Genomic DNA, 19,758 nt, shown 5'->3' on the forward strand with positions numbered 1-19,758 from the left:
AAGGACACAAACAGGACAGAACTGTGAGGATATACCAACTGAGAGTCTGTAAGGGTAGCCCCGCCCACCTGATTGTGAGCAGGAAGGAGCCACCATGGCAGACTCCGTCTGGATTGAGGCATCCATGGCACCAACTGGTCGTAAGTCTTAGACCAGAGTTCACTGGCTCAACAGGGAAGACTGCAGGGGCTGCATATGGAACTCTGCCCATGGCAGAATATCCAGAGTTGCCACTATAGAGCTGTAAACCTGAACATAATCCCATTCTCGTGGGCAAAGAAGTCAGAAGATTGAGAATCTGTTGCCTCAGCTTGAGCCAATGATGCTGAGGAAGAAAAACCTTCCCTGATTTTGTACTGAAGCAAACTCCAGGGTCTGAGTGAGGGTGAGATGACTTGCTGCAATTTATCACCCGATCCAGTGTAGAAAGGAGAGATAGAACACACTGTGCCCTTTGAAGGCTCTTGATAAGAAGGCGCCCGAATCAGCCAGTTGTCCAGGTAAGGGTGGACTTGAATTCCCTGCTTGCGAAGGAAGGTCGCCACCACCACGACTGTGGAAAAAAGTGTGGGCGCAGTTGTGACACCAAACAGCACAGCTGTAAATTGATGATTTCCTAGGACCGCAAATTGGAGAAACTTCCTGTGAGAAGGACAAATTGGAATATGAAAATAAGCCTCCCTGAGGTCCCATGAAGTGAGAAATTCACCTGGCTGGACCAAGACTATGACAGAACAAAGTCTCAATTTAGAAGGATAGCACTCGAAGACCTGTTCACTCCCCTGAGGTCCAGCACTGGTCTAAAGGAGTCTTCCTTCTTTGGAACAACAAAATAAAATAATTGGCCCTTGCCTTTCTCTGCTGGAGGAACCGGCTTGAATGGCACCAAGGTGCATTAAGGACTTTAAGGAAGTTAGCACAGCTTGACTTTTGGCAGAGTTGCTGCAAGGGGACAATAAGAAAAGATCTCCGATTGGCTTGAAAAATTCCAGGATGATGTCTAGGACCCACTGGTCTCTAGCTGTGGTGGTCTACTCTTTGTAAAAGGAGATGCCCTCCTATAACGATGGAAAAGAGTCAACCTCGGCCCTGTCATTGTGAGGGCTGAGAAGAGGGAGAGGTTCTAGAGGTAGCTGAGGACTTTTTGACTCCTTGAAAGGAAGGCTGAGACTAAGGAAATCGAGGTTTTTGACAGGCAAAATTAGATTTCCCTGGTCCATACCTTCAAGCTTCTTGAAAGCATGACAGACATCCGGAGATAAGGCTTAGGTTTGTCCTTGGGCAGCAACTGGACCTTAGAGTCTCCCAGGTCCTTAATCTTTTCAAGATACACACCAAAAAGTTTCCCTCTAAAAGGTAACTTCGCTAGATGAGATTTGGACGCCATATCAGCCACCTAATGTCACAACCACAACCATCATCTTGCCGAGACAGCCAATGCCATACATTTGACTGATACTCAAAGAATATCATAAACAGCATCTGCTAAATAGGGCAATCCTGCCTCTAGAGAGAAAGAAATTCTGGAGGCGAGTCCAATGTGGATAATTGCTGGATCCACGATAAAGCAGCCCTAGCCACAAAAGAAGAAATTGCTGCTTGAGAATTTAAAGCCACAATTTGAAAGGCTAGCTTCAAGGAGGCTTCTAGCTTCTGATCATGCATATCTTTTATTGCTTTGTCACCTTCGAAAGGATAGTGGTATGCTTAGCAACCACCTTGATAAAGGCATCCACCTTAGGCAGAGCAAACTGCTCCAAGTGAGATGGCAGAAGAGGATATAGTTTGGCCATAGCCCTTGCCACTCTGAGGCTTGAGTCAGGAAGATCCCACTAAGTTGTAATAAGCTCTTGCATAGCCTCATGAATATGGAAAGATACAGGAGGCAGGTCCAGTGGATTGAGAAGTAGGAGAAGAAATATTTAAAGCCCCCAAAGACTTGGTTATTAACAAAGACAATTCTACTCATAAAAACAACCTAACTGCAGTAGATCATCTCCCCCTTCTACTCCTGAAATTTCAACGTCAGGGGCATCTGCAGAAACTGAGTGGTCTGAATTCAGACACTTCCTCTAACTCCAGAGGAGAAACGTCGTCCAGATCCTGTGAAATTGAATGATTACTCTTCTTTGGAAGCTGCTCTTCAGAAACCATGTGAGGGAAGACCAGAGAAAGCCCAAGTCGACTTTAATAAAAAATGCCTTATGCAAGAGAAGAACAAATTCAGGTTAAAAAGGGCAGCGAGGAGACTTCTAACCCCATGGGAACAGTGTCCTGGCACGCACTAGTGAGCGGGAAGCCAGCTGACAAAATGGCCACTGAAGCATCACAGAATGGAGGAACTGCTACTGCTGAGCCTGCCAAAAGCACGCCAGGAGCAGAGTCCGTCTGACCCCCATGAGTAGCAGCACCGGCGCTAAAACCCAGCAGAAATCAACATGTCAGCTGACTGCAAGCATAGAAAGCAGGCACTGGTAGCAGAAAGCTTACCCCCACAGTGCACAAAAGATTTCACAGGCTCCGACATAGTGAAGAGAAAAATACTCACAGAAAGTTGCCAGTCTTGTCACCTCCAAGGCACTGCAGCAACCCATAATCTTTCCAAAGATCAAGTGCTCCCGAAAAGAAATGTAATGGCAGAAGAAATACGGGAAGACAGAGAAGAGAGGCAGAAAATGGCAAAGGGGGGGGGAAGGGGAGGAGCAGGGAGGGACTTAGACCACTAGGGCTTACACCTGAAGCACAGGATATTCTCAACCACAAACTCCACTGAACCTGCAAGCAAGATAGGAGGCTGCATAAAAAATCACTGCACAAGAGCTAGTGTCCCACCTGCTGCAGATAGAGAATACTCATACTGGCTGAGTTGCTATGCACAGGACCTTATAAGGCACAACTCAGTTTTCTCTATCTCGACCTGCTGACACACAGTCACAACTCATTTGTCTGGACTGATCCTTGGGACATAATGGAAATACAAATATATATTGCATTAAAAAGTGAATATATATGATTGCATATACTGTAACTTCCATAAATAAAATAAATCAGAACATATGTAGATTTAAATCAGCAATTCAGGGTGGGGGTTGGTGGGGTTACATCATGGCTCACTTAAGGTCACCTGTGCAAGTATTTGTCCTACTTTGTAAATAAATCAGAACATATGTAGATTTAAATCAGCAGCTCAGGATGGAGGTTGGTGGGGTTAGATCATGGCTCACTTAAGGCCACCTGCGCAAGTATTTGTCCCAGTGGCGTAGCCAAAGGTGGGCCTGGGTGGGCCAGGGCCCACCCACTTAGGGCTCAGGCCCGTTTAACAGTAGCTGGTGGGGATCCTAAATTTGGCCAGCTGAAGACTTCCCCCTGATGGTAACGAAACACTACTCTCCAAGATACCGGCACCTGCACATGCTCAGTTTTCAGCTCATGCCTGCTGCAGACTGCCAGGGTGGAAAGAAGCATTTTCCTGCCAGCTGAGATATTTTTTGGGTGGTGGTTGGGGGTGGGGGGGAAGAACACTTGGTGCCCACCCACTTCTTGCCTAGGCCCACCCAAAATCTGCTGTCTGGCTACACCCCCGATTTGTCCTACTTTGTAAATAAATTTAGCAAAATGCTTTATTGTAGTTTGGTTACAAAACACATTCAAGGTTCATGTGTTATGTCAAATTTACCTTTTAGTTCTCTGGTATGGGACAAATCAATTTATATCACAGCTGCCTTACTGTAGCTGAGAGAACAAGTACAGAGTTCTTTTCCCATCACAAAATCTTTTGGGGAAAAACAAATCTATTTCTCAAATATACCCATCACCCTCACCAAGCTGCTCCTTCTTGAAATATATTCAGGCCTATTCCTAAAATCTGCCTTGAACATATGAAACCAAAAGAAATGCCTCTGAAAATGATACTGGTCTCAGCTTGTGATTGTCACTATTTCTGAAGCAGGGATCACACACTGGAAACAAGACTTCAACGTGAGAGCCAGGTGCTGGATAAAGAGGATGGTGCTCACAGCCCTAAGTGATAAAGGTGGGGGTGTGTGGAGGAGGAGGGTCCCTTTCTTTTGTAGCCATTCTGGTGGCTCTGGCACACTCCCAGAACAATATATGTAAATAAAATGAAGTTTGATTCTCCAGACACATACGCCATCAGCTTTGTTTTTTTAAATCTCTCTCAACCTACATGTCTCATAAAAAAAATAATAAAAATAAAAAAATTCTTCCCAACCCTATCCGAAATCGGACTAGTCTCTCCTCCTAGCCAGCTATTATCAATCTGTCCCCAATCCTTCCAAGCTGGGTCTTCCTTAGGTTTGTTAATGCCCCTGAGCTCCCCCCCCCCCCCCACCGCTCTTGCTGCAGGCACTGCCCGGGGACATCATGTGGCTCTCTATGAGCTTGATCTGCATGGTGTCCAAACTTCTTCACTGTTCCACAGTCTTGCAAGACCAGCGTGGGAGGTTGTATTCTGCATAACAAACTCATTGGGAACTGCACAGTCCTGAAGGAAAAACAGATCTGTGGTTCTGGACAAGTGCTAGCAAGCCTCTGGACAAGGTGGGGAGACAGAAGTATTGAGAGTTAGGGAGTCACACCTGGGGTCAATGGGGGCCACCACTGGCCCCCAGGCCTTGCAATGAAGAACACTGATCTAAGGATAGAGCGTACGAGTTGGGGAAACTACAAATTTCAAAAGAAGGGAATTGTAATAGGGGATATACAGGAATATCTAGTTAAAGAAAATAACGTTTGATAACAAAAGAGTTTTGGTTTTGAGAGGAATATAAATAGGACATATTGACACCACACTGTGCTCGACATTTGGTGATGCCAGTGTGCGACAGTGTCACTTCAGTGGGGTGGGACTGGTTTGGAGGGTGGGTTGAGGTATGTAATAAAATTTGTTTAAACCAGTAAATTGTAAAATACATTAAAGTGCCAAGGAGTCAAAAATGACACTTAAAAGAACCAACATTCTTGGTTAAAAATGCTTCTAATAAGAAACTGGGTGAAAATGCTTTATGAAGTGAGAATTAAGGCAGCAATATTACCAGCACTCTTGAAGCTAGGGCCACTGACATCCTTTGTAAGGCTGCTTTGGGGAACAGAGTGCTACCATGAATAAGGATATTAACAGCAAGGAACAGAATTAACAGATCAAGACAGAATGCCACAGACCATCAGCACCACAGGTAGGTAAGTCAAAACACGCTCCAAATACTTAGAATGTCTCACAAAACAAAAGTGACCAGGAATCTGCTGCCAGGTTACTCATCCCCACCAACCCAGAATGGCTGCATTTGAACTTCCAATGTGCACTTCCAAGCACTTGCAGAGCAACCTAAATTTACACTGCCATCTCTTTCTCCAGCAGGTTCTATTTTGTAGTACAAGTTTGGTTCACTTTGGAATGTAACACAAATCTGCATGATGTGATCAAAAAGTCCCCCATTCCTTTATTATGAGGGTGTGGTAAGCCCATTACACTTCTCTGACCCATTGCTGCAGACACTGCCACAACAGCTCAGGCCAGTCCCACTACCCACTGTGTGAAGCAGGCAAGCTAATGCTGAAAAGTCATGCTGCAGTTTAGAGACAGAACACACATGCAAAGAGGTTTACTGTGAACTGCCACCTTATATTTCTCAATGGCATACATTGTCACCCTAAGGCAAGCAGTCTTCTTCAGTACCATTCATAAAAAGGGCTGATTCCCTTTTCCTTTGTTCTGATGTTCTTGGATTTGGGAAGGATGCAGAAGTCTCAAATAAAGAGACCATTAACCGATGACGTCTACTATAAATCCTCATCTTACACTTTGGGACATGTGCAAAGGTGTCAACATCTCTTCAAAGATGGCACCCTTCACGTTGGAGCCTCTCAAATTGGCTTCCTGTAGGTCACAACCAGATAGATCACAATTCTAAAATAAAATAACATGTAAAATGTGCATAAGTACAGAGTTTTACAATATTAATACAAGATATTGTTAAAGGCAGGTAGGGATTTTCTTCAAAGAGAAAGAAAAATTACAAAGATATTAAGCTCTGACTGTTTCAAAATTGCATCTTCAGGTTTCTTGCTTTTCCAGATTTCTTTAATTATTTGGTGGTATGATTTTATTAAACAAAGATCATCCCTACAGCATTAAACAGGGGAAAGCTGGGGGGGGGGGGGGGGGGGGGGGGGAGGGAGAAGATGGGCATCTCAGCAAATGGGAAAGGGCAGGGTTACCTGAAAACTCTAGTCAAAGTAAAGTTAAATGAAACTGTTTTTCTATAAAAAATTAAGATATCCACTTTCAGTGCCAACATCTTTGTTTTAATAGTATTTCTTAGAACAGTGTACATGCAGAAAATAAAATCCACTCACTTCTAAGTCAGTTCCTGCTAGGGTTGCTCCTCGGAGGTTACAGTTTTTCAGTTTGGCGTTTTTTAAAGTGGCAACTCGCAGGTTAATTCCCGTCATTTGGCTCCCCTCCATATCCACACCTTTCAAGTTAGCACCTAAACATATACAGAATACAGCACGTTTAAAAGGGTTTTTTCCTCCCTTTAACTGATTTCTATGTACAAGCCCCCTCTCCTGGTTATTAAATTACACTAAACTTCCAAAGCAACCCTGCTGCAGCAAGCACAAGTCTCCTGCAAAAGGAATAAATTCAGCCATCGATTAAATATTATATAAACTGAAATAAATATTTCATACAGTGAACGTATCAATTTCTTCTAGAATAAAGCCTGAAGCAATTCATACTCATTCCTCCCACCCTCAAATCATGAGCACAATTTCTCCAACACCACACACACAATAATTTGTCAACCCCTTACCCTCTTAACCACCGTTCTTACTAATCAGCAGCTGTAAATGCTTGTTTAATTAACATGCTTTTAGTTGATAATGAAAGAAATCATGTAAAGATAAACTCCTCTGGTAATGAATTCTACCTAGCTAAACTGAAAATAAAAGTATGTCAAGTTCATTTTTATTAACAAACAAGAATGCATCACAAAAAGGTCAAAAATGAAATTACATAATGTTCCTTAAATCACTGTAAAGCCGAGGAAAACCTTGCTAGCGCCTGTTTCATTTGTGTCAGAAACGGGCCTTTACTAGTATTCTTATTTCTCATACTGGAAAATTCATCATTTTGCCCCCCCCTCCCCCCCGGTGTGCTCTTGGCTTTTGCAGTAACTCCAAAGGCAACCAAGTGCTCTTCCCTTGCCACAAGTAGTGCTGCAAAACTTGAAGGAGCAACCTTTCCTCCCAGGCACACAGATAAAGAGGCAGTAACTGAAAAATAGCCACTTTCACACCAATACAATATTAAATAAATGAATCCTGCCCCACAATGATAAAAGGTACTCTGCCCATAGCTGCAGCCTCTGAGCTGTGACATCCAAAAAGTGTTGAAAATTCTGGGAGTATAAAAATGTCAGGTTGCCAGAAGATTTATATCTATGTACCCGAGCACCCCCTCTTCCCACATTAGCGGAAAAGGGCCTACTACTACTAATCATCATTTCTACCCAAGAAGACCTCACCTCAGGCAAGACCAGGAGTGCCTTAGATTTTTGCAAGTTTAGTGTAAAACCTGAACACTGTCCAAACTCCTGGATCAATTTTAACTGCCAAGGCAATGCTGATGGGGGGGGGGGGGGGGGGGGGGGGGGTATGTCAAAAGAACAAACAAATTGTTAGTGAAAGCCAGGGCTTTGATCTCTGTATCTAATCATTTGAACCCCAAGAATCTGTGGATTAGTGTTTAGATAACAAAGCAGAGGTTCTAAACATAATACAAAGAGCAGTGGAAATAGGGGGCACCCCCGACATGTACCCCATCGGATGGGGAATGATGATCATCCCCCAATTCACCAAAACTTGGGCCACTGGATTAGTGTACAAGGCCTTCACCGTAGCCAAGAACAGTCCCCCATTCCTGCCCAGAGCATGGTAATACCGGTGTATGCTGCACATGACAATGATACAGGGACATTAAAATTTTGCAAACATTATATGCATAGACTGAATGTCGCACAAAGCCTTCTGTACACTACCCAGCAAAGATGGGCAGACGAACAGCCAAACCTTGCCAAAAAATTTGTCAGAACCTTCCAGTCAACATTCAACAATGAAACTGGCCGATAGGAGTTTGCTATGTCCCGGGGTTTACCTGGCTTGGGAAGTAGTGATAGGGGTGTGTTGGCATACAAGGGGAATGCCCCTGCTTCCACCACCGCCTGAAAATGTGCCAATAGGGGGCCCATTACCTGATGCTGGATGATTTTATAAAATTCTCCAAATACCCATTGTCCCTAGGTGCAGAACAGACCTTCAGTGACTTAATGGCTCCCTTGTAGCTCCATAGCCTGAACTGGCGCATTTAAGGCCTCCACTGCCTCTTCCAGTAGCCAGGACAAACCCACTTGGTCCAAAAATTTTGAAGTGATCTGACCTGGGCCTGAATGCTTCTCCATGTACAAAGCTTGAAAATGATCAAGAAAAATCACAGTGATCAGATCGGATGCCTCTAACAGACCCTGAGCCATCTCGCAGGGACAGAATGGCTCTAGAACCCATCCAAAGTTTTAATAATCTGTGCCAGGTGTTTTTGCCCGCCTTATTCCCATATTTGAACAAATGGTACTTTTGATAGATTAAGCTGCAAGTAGTGTGTTCATGTATTAAGGTATTATGCGCAACTTGCACAGAAATCAGGGTCTCTATAAGCCGGTGACAGGGTCCTAAAATAATCCCTCTGAGCCCTCGTTTTTCTAGTTGTTCTATCTGTGCTGCTAGTTTCTTCTTATGTCTACTCGTGTAGGCAATTATATCTCCCCGCAGAACAACCTTAGCCATTTCCCAAAAAAGCAAGGGGGTTAAGGGGTCCATCTACATGCTGGGCATCAGTAGCCTGAAACAATTCCCACCTTTCCTGCAAGTAAGATATAAAAACCCAGTCCTTGGCTAAACAGGTGGAAAACTGCCATCCAGAGGTGACCCAATAATGTCTCTGAGCTTCCAGGTCTACCCACACCATAGCATGGCCCAAGAACCTCGGGACCCACAGTCACTCCTTTAATGGAGACAAACAAAGTTCTACTCACCAAGATATAATCGAACTGTAGGAATGCTGTGTGCTCACGAGAAGAAGTCATGCTCCTTTGAGCGTAACAAAAGTCATGCATCTACCACCTCCAATGCAGTCCCAAATGAGGAAAGAACCCCCTGCCCCAGGGGGCCCTCTAGCTCCTATATGGGAGGATGACATACCATCAAGAGTAGGATCCATAAGCAGATTCACGTTGCCAATGACCACTATGGGATTCGAGGCATAGGGTAACAGTTTAAAGATAGATAAAAAGAAGGATCAAAGGGTGTGGGGCCATAATCCATCAGTAGACAGAATGCTCTGCTTTGCACCCAAAGGTTCAACACCAAATGCTCCATTTAGTGTTTTTGAAGACCACAGTGGCACTACAGGCTAAAGCTTTGTAGATCAAGACTGCTACACCCCACCCCTGCCTGAAGAAGCAAAGTATACCTCCCCCGCCCACTGGAGACTCAGTTTCTGATGCTCTGCATCTGTTACTAGTCTCTACATGCTATATATCGCCTCTTGACAGGTGACGTCAACCCCCCCCCCCCCCCCCCCCCCCATGTTCCAGGTCACTATCCGGCAGAAGCTAGAGGTCATATTCCCCTTTCACCACAAGTTGCAAACTGCTAAAGATCATGGAAACAATTGGGGGAGGACACCCAGCCTCCACCACTCTGCCCCCAAGAAAGCCACACCGAGCTCATATCCCCTTAGAATAGGTCTGGAGTCAGCCACTATAAGAAAAAAATCTTCCCACACAAAGTCCATGATCCGAGGGGTCCTCCCACATCCTTCCTCCTCCTGTTCCGAAGTATAGGTCCACCCCAAGCCAAGTCAAAAGAACATCCACCCTTCCCTTTCATTCTGTAACCACTTCCACCACATTCTATAGTGGTAGAAATATAGAGTCATTTTAAATGCTAGGAGTATCTGTCCATAAGATCTTAAATGTGCACAGATGAGGTGTGTGTCTCTAATTTGAGGTTTTAACGGGCTGCATGTCTCAGTGCATCATGCAACTTCAAAAGTATATTGAGATTTTACTGTATTTAGTATTTTTACTGTAAAGTGTTCTGCGTTTAGAGAGGCATGCAGTATAGAAAAAGCTTTAAATAAAATATGAAAATAAGAAATGGGGCCAAATGGGATATATCCAAGTGTACTTAGGGAAATCCTCTCTCCACTGTGTGACTTTCTAAATGCTTCTGGAAACAAGCTGATTTCGTTCCTCTATACAAAAGTGAAAGGAAGAGGAGGCTGGGAACTAAAGAGTGGTTTGCCTGACCTTGAGGGCTGAGTACATTAAGAAAAACATGGCTAAAAACAGAAGACTCCAGTGGCAGCATGGTTTTATAAAAGGTAAATCTTGTCAGAACAAATCTGATCAATTTCCTTGACTGGGTGACTAGACAGGTGGATCAGGGGAAAAATGTTAGATGTGATCTACTTAGATTTCATCAAGGCTTTGACACAGTACAATGCAAGAGACTTGAATTCAGCAACCTTACAAACTGGTTCCAATGCAGCCACTTAGAAACTGGCTGAGTGGGAGGCAAAGGGTAGTGGTAAGTAGTTCATTCTGAAGGAGAGGCACATTACCACTGGTGTGCGTCAGGGATTTCTCCCTGATCTGGTTCAACATTTTTGTAAGCAATATTGCAGAACAATTTTCAAGAAAACAACAACAACAAAAAAAGTCCTCTTTCCAAAGGATACCAAAATCTATAACAGGGTGGTTTGGAACCTAAAATTTAGTGTTTAAAAAATGTAGGAAACTGCTTTTGGCAAATCCCCAAGGCAGCAGTATAGTGTAGGTGGTGAAGTTCTTCTCTAAACTAAAAAGATCTGATGATGTTAATATAGCCAGCAAGCCAGAAAAATGCCTAAGAACATTGGGAGAGGAATGACCAGCAGGAGAAAAAGTAGTAATAGTGCCTCTTTATAAAAATCTCTAATGAAACTTTGTTTGCAGTAGATCATGTCTTCAAAAAGGAATATAAACTAGAGTCTGTCCAGAGGGTGGCCATTAAAATGGTCAGTGGTCTCCACCAAAAAGCAGATGGGGACAAAGTTTGGAAGAAAGGTGGGAAATATATGAGAGAGACATTTAGATCACTTTAAAGATATAAATGCAAATGAATCAGCCCTCTTTCAGAATTAAAGGAAGCTCTGGAACAAGGGCTCATTGGATGAAGGTGTGAAGATTTCCACATCTATCCCCTAAGAAAATATATCCTTATAGAAAGTGTGGTGTGGTGGATGTATGGAATAACCTCCCAGTGGAGGCAGTGAAGACAAGGAACATGACAATTAGTATGGACAGCCAGACTGGACAAACTAAATGGTCTTGATCTGCAATCATGCACCAATGTTTATATGTGTATTGCACTAATGTTTATATGTGTATTAAGTGCCGATCCCATCCATTCTCCACCCCTTGAGAATGCCTATGCATCTATCTCAAAGAAGTGGCCACTGCTTTACTGGTACCCACCTTTAGGCATGCATATGCCAAAGTAATAAGTATCTACTTGAGTATGTAAGACACTGTTCTACATGTTCAAGTCAATTAAAAAATTACCCTCCAAGACAGCAATTTTCACACTGCCCATATTGCTACGAAGTCCATGGCTCCTTTCTACTTGCACACTTTGTATCAGTTTCTACAAGTCAAAGTATACACCTTTCTCTGCTGGTACCTTCCCATGCCCAAGTAACACTTCTGCTGAATGTGGGTAACAGCACATGTGTCATGGGACACACGTTTTCACTTTTACATAGAGGGGGTACCGTTACCATTATTAGGATTTAGCTCATGTCTTTTCAGTAGTACTTCAATGTGAGTAGGTATTTCCCTTTCTTGTAGAGCTCACAATCTAAGTTTGCATCTGAGACAACAAAAGGTTAAGTGACATGCCCACAAGGCCACAAACAGCATCACTAGAATTTGAGTGTGTGTGTGTCTGGTTCTCATCTCGTGGATCTAACCATTACTCATCGATTAATTTTCCGCATGTTTAAATGAAGAAGTCTCCTATAAAATATTGTGTAGATATGTATGCAAGCTAGCATCTGATTTTATGCAATCTGCACAAAGCTATTCTAGGGGTACAAGTATGCATTTTATAAAATGTGTACACATTTAAAGTACACACACACGTTTACACTTCCTTAAAAATCTGTATTAGAGGATTTCTGCACTATTAGGGGTTACTTATGTACCTATTTTATAAAGGCACATAGGAATAAAATAGGTGCTGTCTGAAGTTTTCACGTGGGTGCCCTGTTATAAAACTAGCCCTCACATGGACAATTTTAAATAGGCCTTTTACCCTGCAGAGTCATTTACTCCAGGGAATGACTTTTGAAAATCACTATACTGTCATACTGTCAGAGATTCCCCAAATCAGAAGTGACTCCCCAGTACTCTGGAATGGTTTCTTACCAGTCTTGAAGATTCCTATCATTGGCAGGAGGGATTCATCAGCCTTCCTGCTGGCACAGTACCGAATGACAGCCACATGAGATGGGAAGTGCCGCTAAGCATCAGATCTCACAAATCAAAATTTGTAAATCATTCAACTTTACCTTCTAGGTTAGCTTTAAGGCCTGAAGGATCCTCAAAGTTACATCCTTTCAAGGAAGCCCCTTCTGCATTGGAACAAAGCATTTTCACACCTTGGAGATTTGCACCCTGCCAAATTAAAAACCAAGAGCAAGATTTATAACACACTGACACTAAGGGGAAAAAGCTTATTAACTGCTGCTTATGCTATGGCCAATGCATCAGGGAAGGTGCAAAAAAAACACTCATGTACACTGGATGGAGTGGAGAAGTAGCCTAATGGTTAAAGCAGCAGGCTGAGAACCAGAAGAGCCCAGTTCAAATCCTACTGAGGCTCCTTGTGACCTCAGACAAGTCACATAACCTCCCACTGTCTCGAGTACAAACTTAAAAGGTGATTCAGGCACACAACAGAAATGTGCACTTTGTGTTATTCTGTAAGCTAGCGAGTGAATGCTTTAATATGCACCTGCAAGACAGGTGCACACATGGGAGGGGCATCAGTGTGTCCAACATTCAACACGTGGATCTTATACAATACCATCAGATATGCATGTTGAGTGTTGCATTTAGGCACACCCACTTACTCCTGCCATTAACTTGGCATAAACAGGTACACCCTTCTTTTGGGCACAATAATGTGGGTATACTAAAATGGAATCGAGACACCCCAAATCCATTATAAAACTGGCGCTCCCTATGTTGCATTGGGACTCCCAAAAGGAGGCAGCACTTTATAAAATTGCTCCTTTAGATTGTGATCCCTCCTCTATCTTCATGTAACTCATCTTGGAAAAACGTGAGCGCTAAATGCTTAAGAGAAAAAACCACCAAGGAATAATATAGAACTTGGCAATCTTCCTCCCCCCCCCCCCTCCCCAACAATTAAACAAAATTCTATAGTTTTTCCAATACCCAATCCATAGCTGTATTTCCACTTAGTGCAGCAACATAGTAAACACTCACAAGCCCCCTCCCCCACATCTAAGTTTCTCAAAATGTGTGCTATTAACTAGGCTTTAGAGCTGTATTTGACCAACAAAGCCCTAAGAGGTCAATACTGATTATGTTCCCCTTATTCTAGTTATCAGTAACTCCATTCCAACAACATGCTGAACATCAGCCATCCACTCCAGCACACTTGGAGCATTGCTTTTTCCAGGTAACCAGCAGGATTCTATACTTACCTAGCCAACATGCAATCTAGAGCCCTGGGTAGGCACAGAAAAGGAATTACACAGTTGTATGGAAGTGAGCTCTGTAATATGGCCACATATTGCCTCTTCATCTCAGGATAAACACCACAGAATGCTATCTTCCATTTTTTAACATAAGAGCAATAGAAGGTGATACTCTAGCTTTTACTTTAGGTGTGTCCTAGTTACTAGTGAATTAAGCTCCAAGGCTCACATCCTCAGCTCGGTATGACTACTTGTGACCCCCGTTTGGGCAGGCCACAAAACCAGCTTTTTTCCCCCATTTCTAGGAGGCCAAGCAAAAGAAATCCACACGCCCCCCACTAAGAAAAAAATTTATATACATAAAAGGCCTTTGGGAGAAAATACTAGGTCCCACTTAACATCAGTGAGATCACCCAGAACTGTCTCAATTAACTTAGGTCTTCTGTTTTATTGGCAAAAAGTATTAGGTCATGAGTTGCAAGTCAACAGTACACATCATAAGTCATCCACGACTATAATCAATGTCAGTGTATCAGGAGTAGGGTGTTACCATCTGCACACCGTGTAATGTGCAAGTGCTTAAGTCCTTTCTGGTGTCCAGTGACTCCATAAAAATGGTACTGGCACTGCACTATTGTTTCTACATTGGTGTGCTTGTACCTGACCAGCTCTTTGGCTGGAGTTGGTACAAGTCCATCTGCATGCATTCAAGAAGTGGCTGTGGTGTAAGCCTGGATGCCTTGCTTTCTCCTTCGGGTGACTGGACTCAAGGCCATGGCAAATTAGAGGTTGAAGCATTCTCCATGAAATAATCAACTGGTTTAAATGGAACTAGGCAGTTTCTCCACAGAGGAAGCCTTTTTTGGAGAGAGACACATCCAAGAGCAACTTCAGCGTCTAAATGCCGAGTTGATTTAGATGGTCTCTTCATGCTCAGTAATACTGAAGTTGAACCATTACAGTCCTTTGGGCATGTTTAGGACTAACGCACAAGAAACATGTAGTATACATGTTAAAATGTTTAGATGTTTTTGTCACATTTTGGAACAAAAGTCTGACTCAAGCAACAGTCAAAACAATGCTGAACCACCCCATGGGAAAGCTTTGTTTCCCATCCATTCAGCTGAATGGATAGAAACAGAGAAAATGATGGTATGGAAGGGCTGAGTGAATAGACAAATGTGCCATCTACTATCAAGGAGGTTTGATGTATAGGAGATGGCACGAGCATGCTTAGCCCATCATCTGGGCTGAAGCCAATAGGCGGAGCTTGTCATTATTGTGGGTGTACCAAGATGGCAGCAGCTGCATTGGAAAGAATGAATACCTCCTTGGGTGGACAAGCTTCAGCTTTGATGCGTCATGCCATCTCCTGTTCAAACTGCCTTGTCTACTATCCCTTCCTCTCCCTTAGAGATCCAATATGTTTGACCCATGCCTTCTTGAATTTAGAAACAGTTCCATCTCCACCATAGCCCCTGTCTGTTAGGGGATATATTCAGGAGTATCTTTCACCTTCATCCTATGCCCCCTCATTTCAGAGCTTCCTTTCAATTGAAAGACTTGCCTCTTGTGTGTTTATGCCAGAGAAGTATTTAACTATATAATAATATCTCCTCTCTCCCACCTTTCTTCCAAAACATATATACATTGAGATCTTTAAGTCTGTCCCCAGTACATTGTTTGATGAAGACCACCGATTATTTTGGTAGCTGCCTTCTGGACAGACTCCACCCCGTCTATTTTTTTTTGAAGGTGCAGTCTGCAGAATTGTACATAGTATTCTAAATGGGGTCTCACTAGAGACTTACACAAACATCACCACCTCACTTTTCTGACTTTTGCAGTCTCCTCTTGTTTGGTCACCTTAAGATCAGATAGAGATCACACCCAAATCTCATTCTTTAATGCACAGAAGTACTTCACCTCTGTACTGTACTGCTCCTTTGGTTTTTTGTAACCCAAATGCATGACCCTGCTGGCACTGCATGCCAAGACCAGCTCTTGGATTCTCTGTTGCTAAAGGTATCAGATTAGTAAACATGAAACATTCAATCTACCCTTAATAAATCTCATTTGATCATTCCTCACCAAAGATAATACATCTCATTTGATTATTCTTCACCAAAGAAACAAATATGTTTTTCCAGACTAAGCTACAAAATGTTTACAAATATTTTGAAGTCAAAATTAAGAAATAGGTCTGTATGATTTATTCTGCATAAGGAGGTAAGGTCAGCATTTGGAAAGAGTCACTACTATTCAATTCAACTACAGAGAAACAAATTCTGCAGGGACTTAGCATTACATTTTTGACAACTCTAAGATTCTCAGTGCTATAGAGGAAGTCATCAATAAATACTACTACTTCCAGGGGGTTTCAAGTTTATTAAGAAAATGTACTATCCTGCCCATCAAACAAGTGCTTACAATCTAAAAAGGAAAAGGAGTGAGGAAAGTGAAACCAACAGGACTTGATACATGAGGAGCAGGGAAGGAACTACAATGTCAAAGAAAAGTGGAAGCAAAAAAGGATATGGGTGCATTCCAGTATACAATCTGTATAGGGCCGTCAACCATAGGCATCTACAAAAAGGAAAGTCTTGAGGTCAGCTTTGAAATGGAACAGAGGGGGGAAGTTTAAGAGCAAGTGGTAATTGCCCCAAAGGTGAGGGAACTGAACTGAGAAAACAGAATGCCGAATAGCAGCAGCGGAGATCTCATGAAAAGAGGGGATAACAAGGAGGCCTTGCTGTGAAGACCACAGAGTTCTAGAAGGGCAGTAGAATCAAAATGACAAAAAAAAAAAAAAAAGAGGGTTCATTAGTGGAACAAATTTTGTATAAAAACCCAAGTAAGAAGTTTGAAAGTGATGCGATTAAGAGCGGTAACCAGCGAATGCCCCTTCAAGGGGGGGGGGGGGGAAGTGACATGATTGAATTTTTTGTAACCTGTAATTAATTAGCTTAAAGGCTGTATTTTGGATGAGCTGTAATTGTTTAAGTTCTTTTGGTTGGATTCTTACATAAACAGCATTACAACAGTCAAGCCGGGAAATGATCAGAGAATGTACTAAAATATTTAGTGCAGGAGGGTAAAGGAAAACAAATGGAACCATTCTGAGTAGATAAAAGCAGCACTGTGCTACTAAGGATACCTCAGGGGCAAACGAAAGAGAGGCGTCAATAAGGATGCCTAAGATCTTATTACTGTCCACTAATGGAATAGGGACAGTATTCAGAAGAGGTGTAACTAATATTTTGTCAGTATGGACAGTAAATGGCATTGCTTGTGACTTAGCAGGATTGAGACAAAGCTTGTTCTCAATCCAAGATATAACTTTGGAGAGTTTCTGATTGATACAGCTATTTATTCAGGGTCCATTGGATCAACAATGCTGAGAACCTGTATGTCCCTTGCATCTATGCAGATGACAAAGTCCAAAGATTGAAAGTGAGCAGTGGTGACAGAAAAATATTAGAGTAGGGGAAAAACTGATCATTGAGGAACACCAGAAACCAAAGAAAGGCCTAGAAAAAGAACCAGAAAACAATATATGAACGATTGGTAAGATAAGAGGAAAACCACACAAGGACTGTACCATTTAACCCTATTTGATAAAGTCTATGTAACAAGAGAACAATTGTCCGTATCAAATGTTGCAATGAGATCAACAGAAAGAATACTTTAGTCTGACTGAGGTGGTGGCGAATACAAGTAGTAAGTCCTAAAAACGTTGTCTCAGTATTGTGATTTGGGCGAAAGCCAGTATGATTGGGGTGAAAAATATGAATTTTGTCAATGATGTCAAGTAATTATGGATATAACCTCAACCAAGATTTGGAGATACAAATGGCAAAGGAAGAATGATGCAGAATGCAGACAATGCACAAAGATTTCATGTGGTAGAAAAATCAAGGTCCTCATCTGACTATTAACACCATACATATGGTACCAAGTGTTTCTCTAGATTCTATTCTAGTACTGACTTAAGAGGGCGCAAATATAGGAGACCAAAATACAACGTATAAAACTGCAAAAATTGCAGGATACTGAATTCCTTTATCATTTAAAAGTAGACTTTGACTCATGGGACATAGCTAAAGTCAGAAAAAGTTGGCCACACAGATACAGAAAGATAGAATGGTGTTGCTGAGGGAAAATAAATAAATGTTCCATATATCCATTTGTGCTTTATTTAATATATTTATTCATTCACGTACTTAGCTCGCTCTGATAATGCCCTGAATGGGTTACAAAGCGAAGATACATACCTGTAGCAGGTATTCTCCGAGGACAGCAGGCTGATTGTTCCCACGACTGGGTGACGTCCATGGCAGTCCCAGGACGGAAATCTTCCTAGAAACAAACTTTGCTAGAGCCTTCGAGTGTGCGGGCGCGTGCACGCGTGGCCATCTTTCTGCCCGGCGCACAAGAGTCCTGTTCAGTTAAATTAAAAAGCAATAACACAGGAAAAGGACAACTCCAAAAGGGGAGGTGAGCGGGATTCTGAGAACAATCAGCCTGCTGTCCTCGGAGAATACCTGCTACAGGTATGTATCTTCGCTTTCTCCGAGGACAAGCAGGCTGCTTGTTCTCACGACTAGGGTATCCTTAGCACCCAGGCTCACTCAAAACAACAAAGAAAGGTCAATTGGTCCTTGCAACGGCGAGGACATAAAAAGGATTGACCTATGAAGAAACATCTAACAGAGTGCAGCCTGGAACAGAATAAAAATGGGCCTAGGGGGTGGAGTTGGATTCTAAACCCCAAACAGATTCTGCAGCACCGACTGCCCAAACAGACTGTCGCGTCGGGTATCCTGCTGAAGGCAGTAGTGAGATGTGAATGTGTGGATGGATGACCACGTCGCAGTCTTGCAAATCTCTTCGGTAGTGGCTGACTTCAAGTGAGCCACCGACGCTGCCATGGCTCTAACACTATGAGCCGTGACATGACCTTCAAGAGTCAGCCCAGCTTGGGCATGTGAAGGAAATGCAATCTGCTAGCCAATTTGAGATGGTGCATTTCACGACAGCGACTCCCCTCCTGTTGGGATCAAAAGCAACAAACATTTGGGTGGACTGTCTGAAGGGGCTTGTCCGCTCCACATAGAAGGCCAATGCTCTCTTGCAGTCCAAGGTGTGCAACTGACGTTCAGCAGGGTGGGTATGAGGACGGGGAAAAAATGTTGGCAAGGCAATTGACTGGTTCAGATGGAACTCCGACACCACCTTCGGCAAGAACTTAGGGTGCGTGCGGAGGACTACTCTGTTGTGATGAAATTTGAGATAAGGAGCATGCACTACCAAGGCTTAAAGCTCACTGACTCTAGGAGCTGAAGTAACAGCCACCAAGAAAATGACCTTCCAAGTCATACTTCAGATGGCAGGAATTCAGTGGCTCAAAAGGAGCTTTCATCAGCTGGGTGAGAACGACGTTGAGATCCCATGACATTGGTGGAGGTTTGACAGGGGCCTTTGACAAAAGCAAACCTCTCATGAAGCGAACAACTAAAGGCTGTCCAGACATAGGCTTACCCTCTACACGATAATGAAAAGCACTAATCGCACTAAGATGGACTCTTAAGGTGTTGGTCTTGAGACCAGACTCTGACAAATGTAGAAGGTATTCAAGCAGGATCTGCGTAGGACAAGAGCGAGGATCTAGGGCCTTGCTGTCACACCAGACGGCAAACCTCCTCCATTTAAAAGAGTAACACCTCTTTGTGGAATCTTTCCTGGAAGCAAGCAAGACTCGGGAGACACCCTCAGAAAGACCCATGGAGGTGAAATCTAAGCTCTCAACATCCAGGCCGTGAGAGCCAGAGACTGGAGGCTGGGATGCAGAAGCGCCCCCTCGTTCTGAGAGTTGGAAAACACTCCAATCTCCACGGTTCTTCGGAGGA

At 43.1% G+C, this 19,758-nt stretch overlaps 1 protein-coding gene across 2 annotated transcripts in view; it reads right to left on the minus strand.

Annotated features, from left to right (window-relative positions):
- Positions 1-3,553: 3,553 nt before the first annotated feature.
- Positions 3,554-19,758, minus strand: part of KCTD9 (potassium channel tetramerization domain containing 9) — a 71,023-nt gene continuing 54,818 nt past the window's right edge. For both annotated transcript variants that reach the window (XM_030201829.1, XM_030201827.1), the window contains 3 exons: positions 12,692-12,797; positions 6,376-6,509; positions 3,554-5,926 (listed from right to left, as the gene is read on the minus strand). In XM_030201829.1, the coding sequence (XP_030057689.1) occupies positions 5,810-5,926; positions 6,376-6,509; positions 12,692-12,797 (357 nt within the window). In that variant the 3' untranslated portion in view covers positions 3,554-5,809. The remainder of the gene's footprint in view (positions 5,927-6,375; positions 6,510-12,691; positions 12,798-19,758) is intronic.

This window comes from Microcaecilia unicolor, chromosome 4 (genome assembly GCF_901765095.1).
Source record: "Microcaecilia unicolor chromosome 4, aMicUni1.1, whole genome shotgun sequence".
NCBI lineage: Eukaryota > Metazoa > Chordata > Amphibia > Gymnophiona > Siphonopidae > Microcaecilia > Microcaecilia unicolor.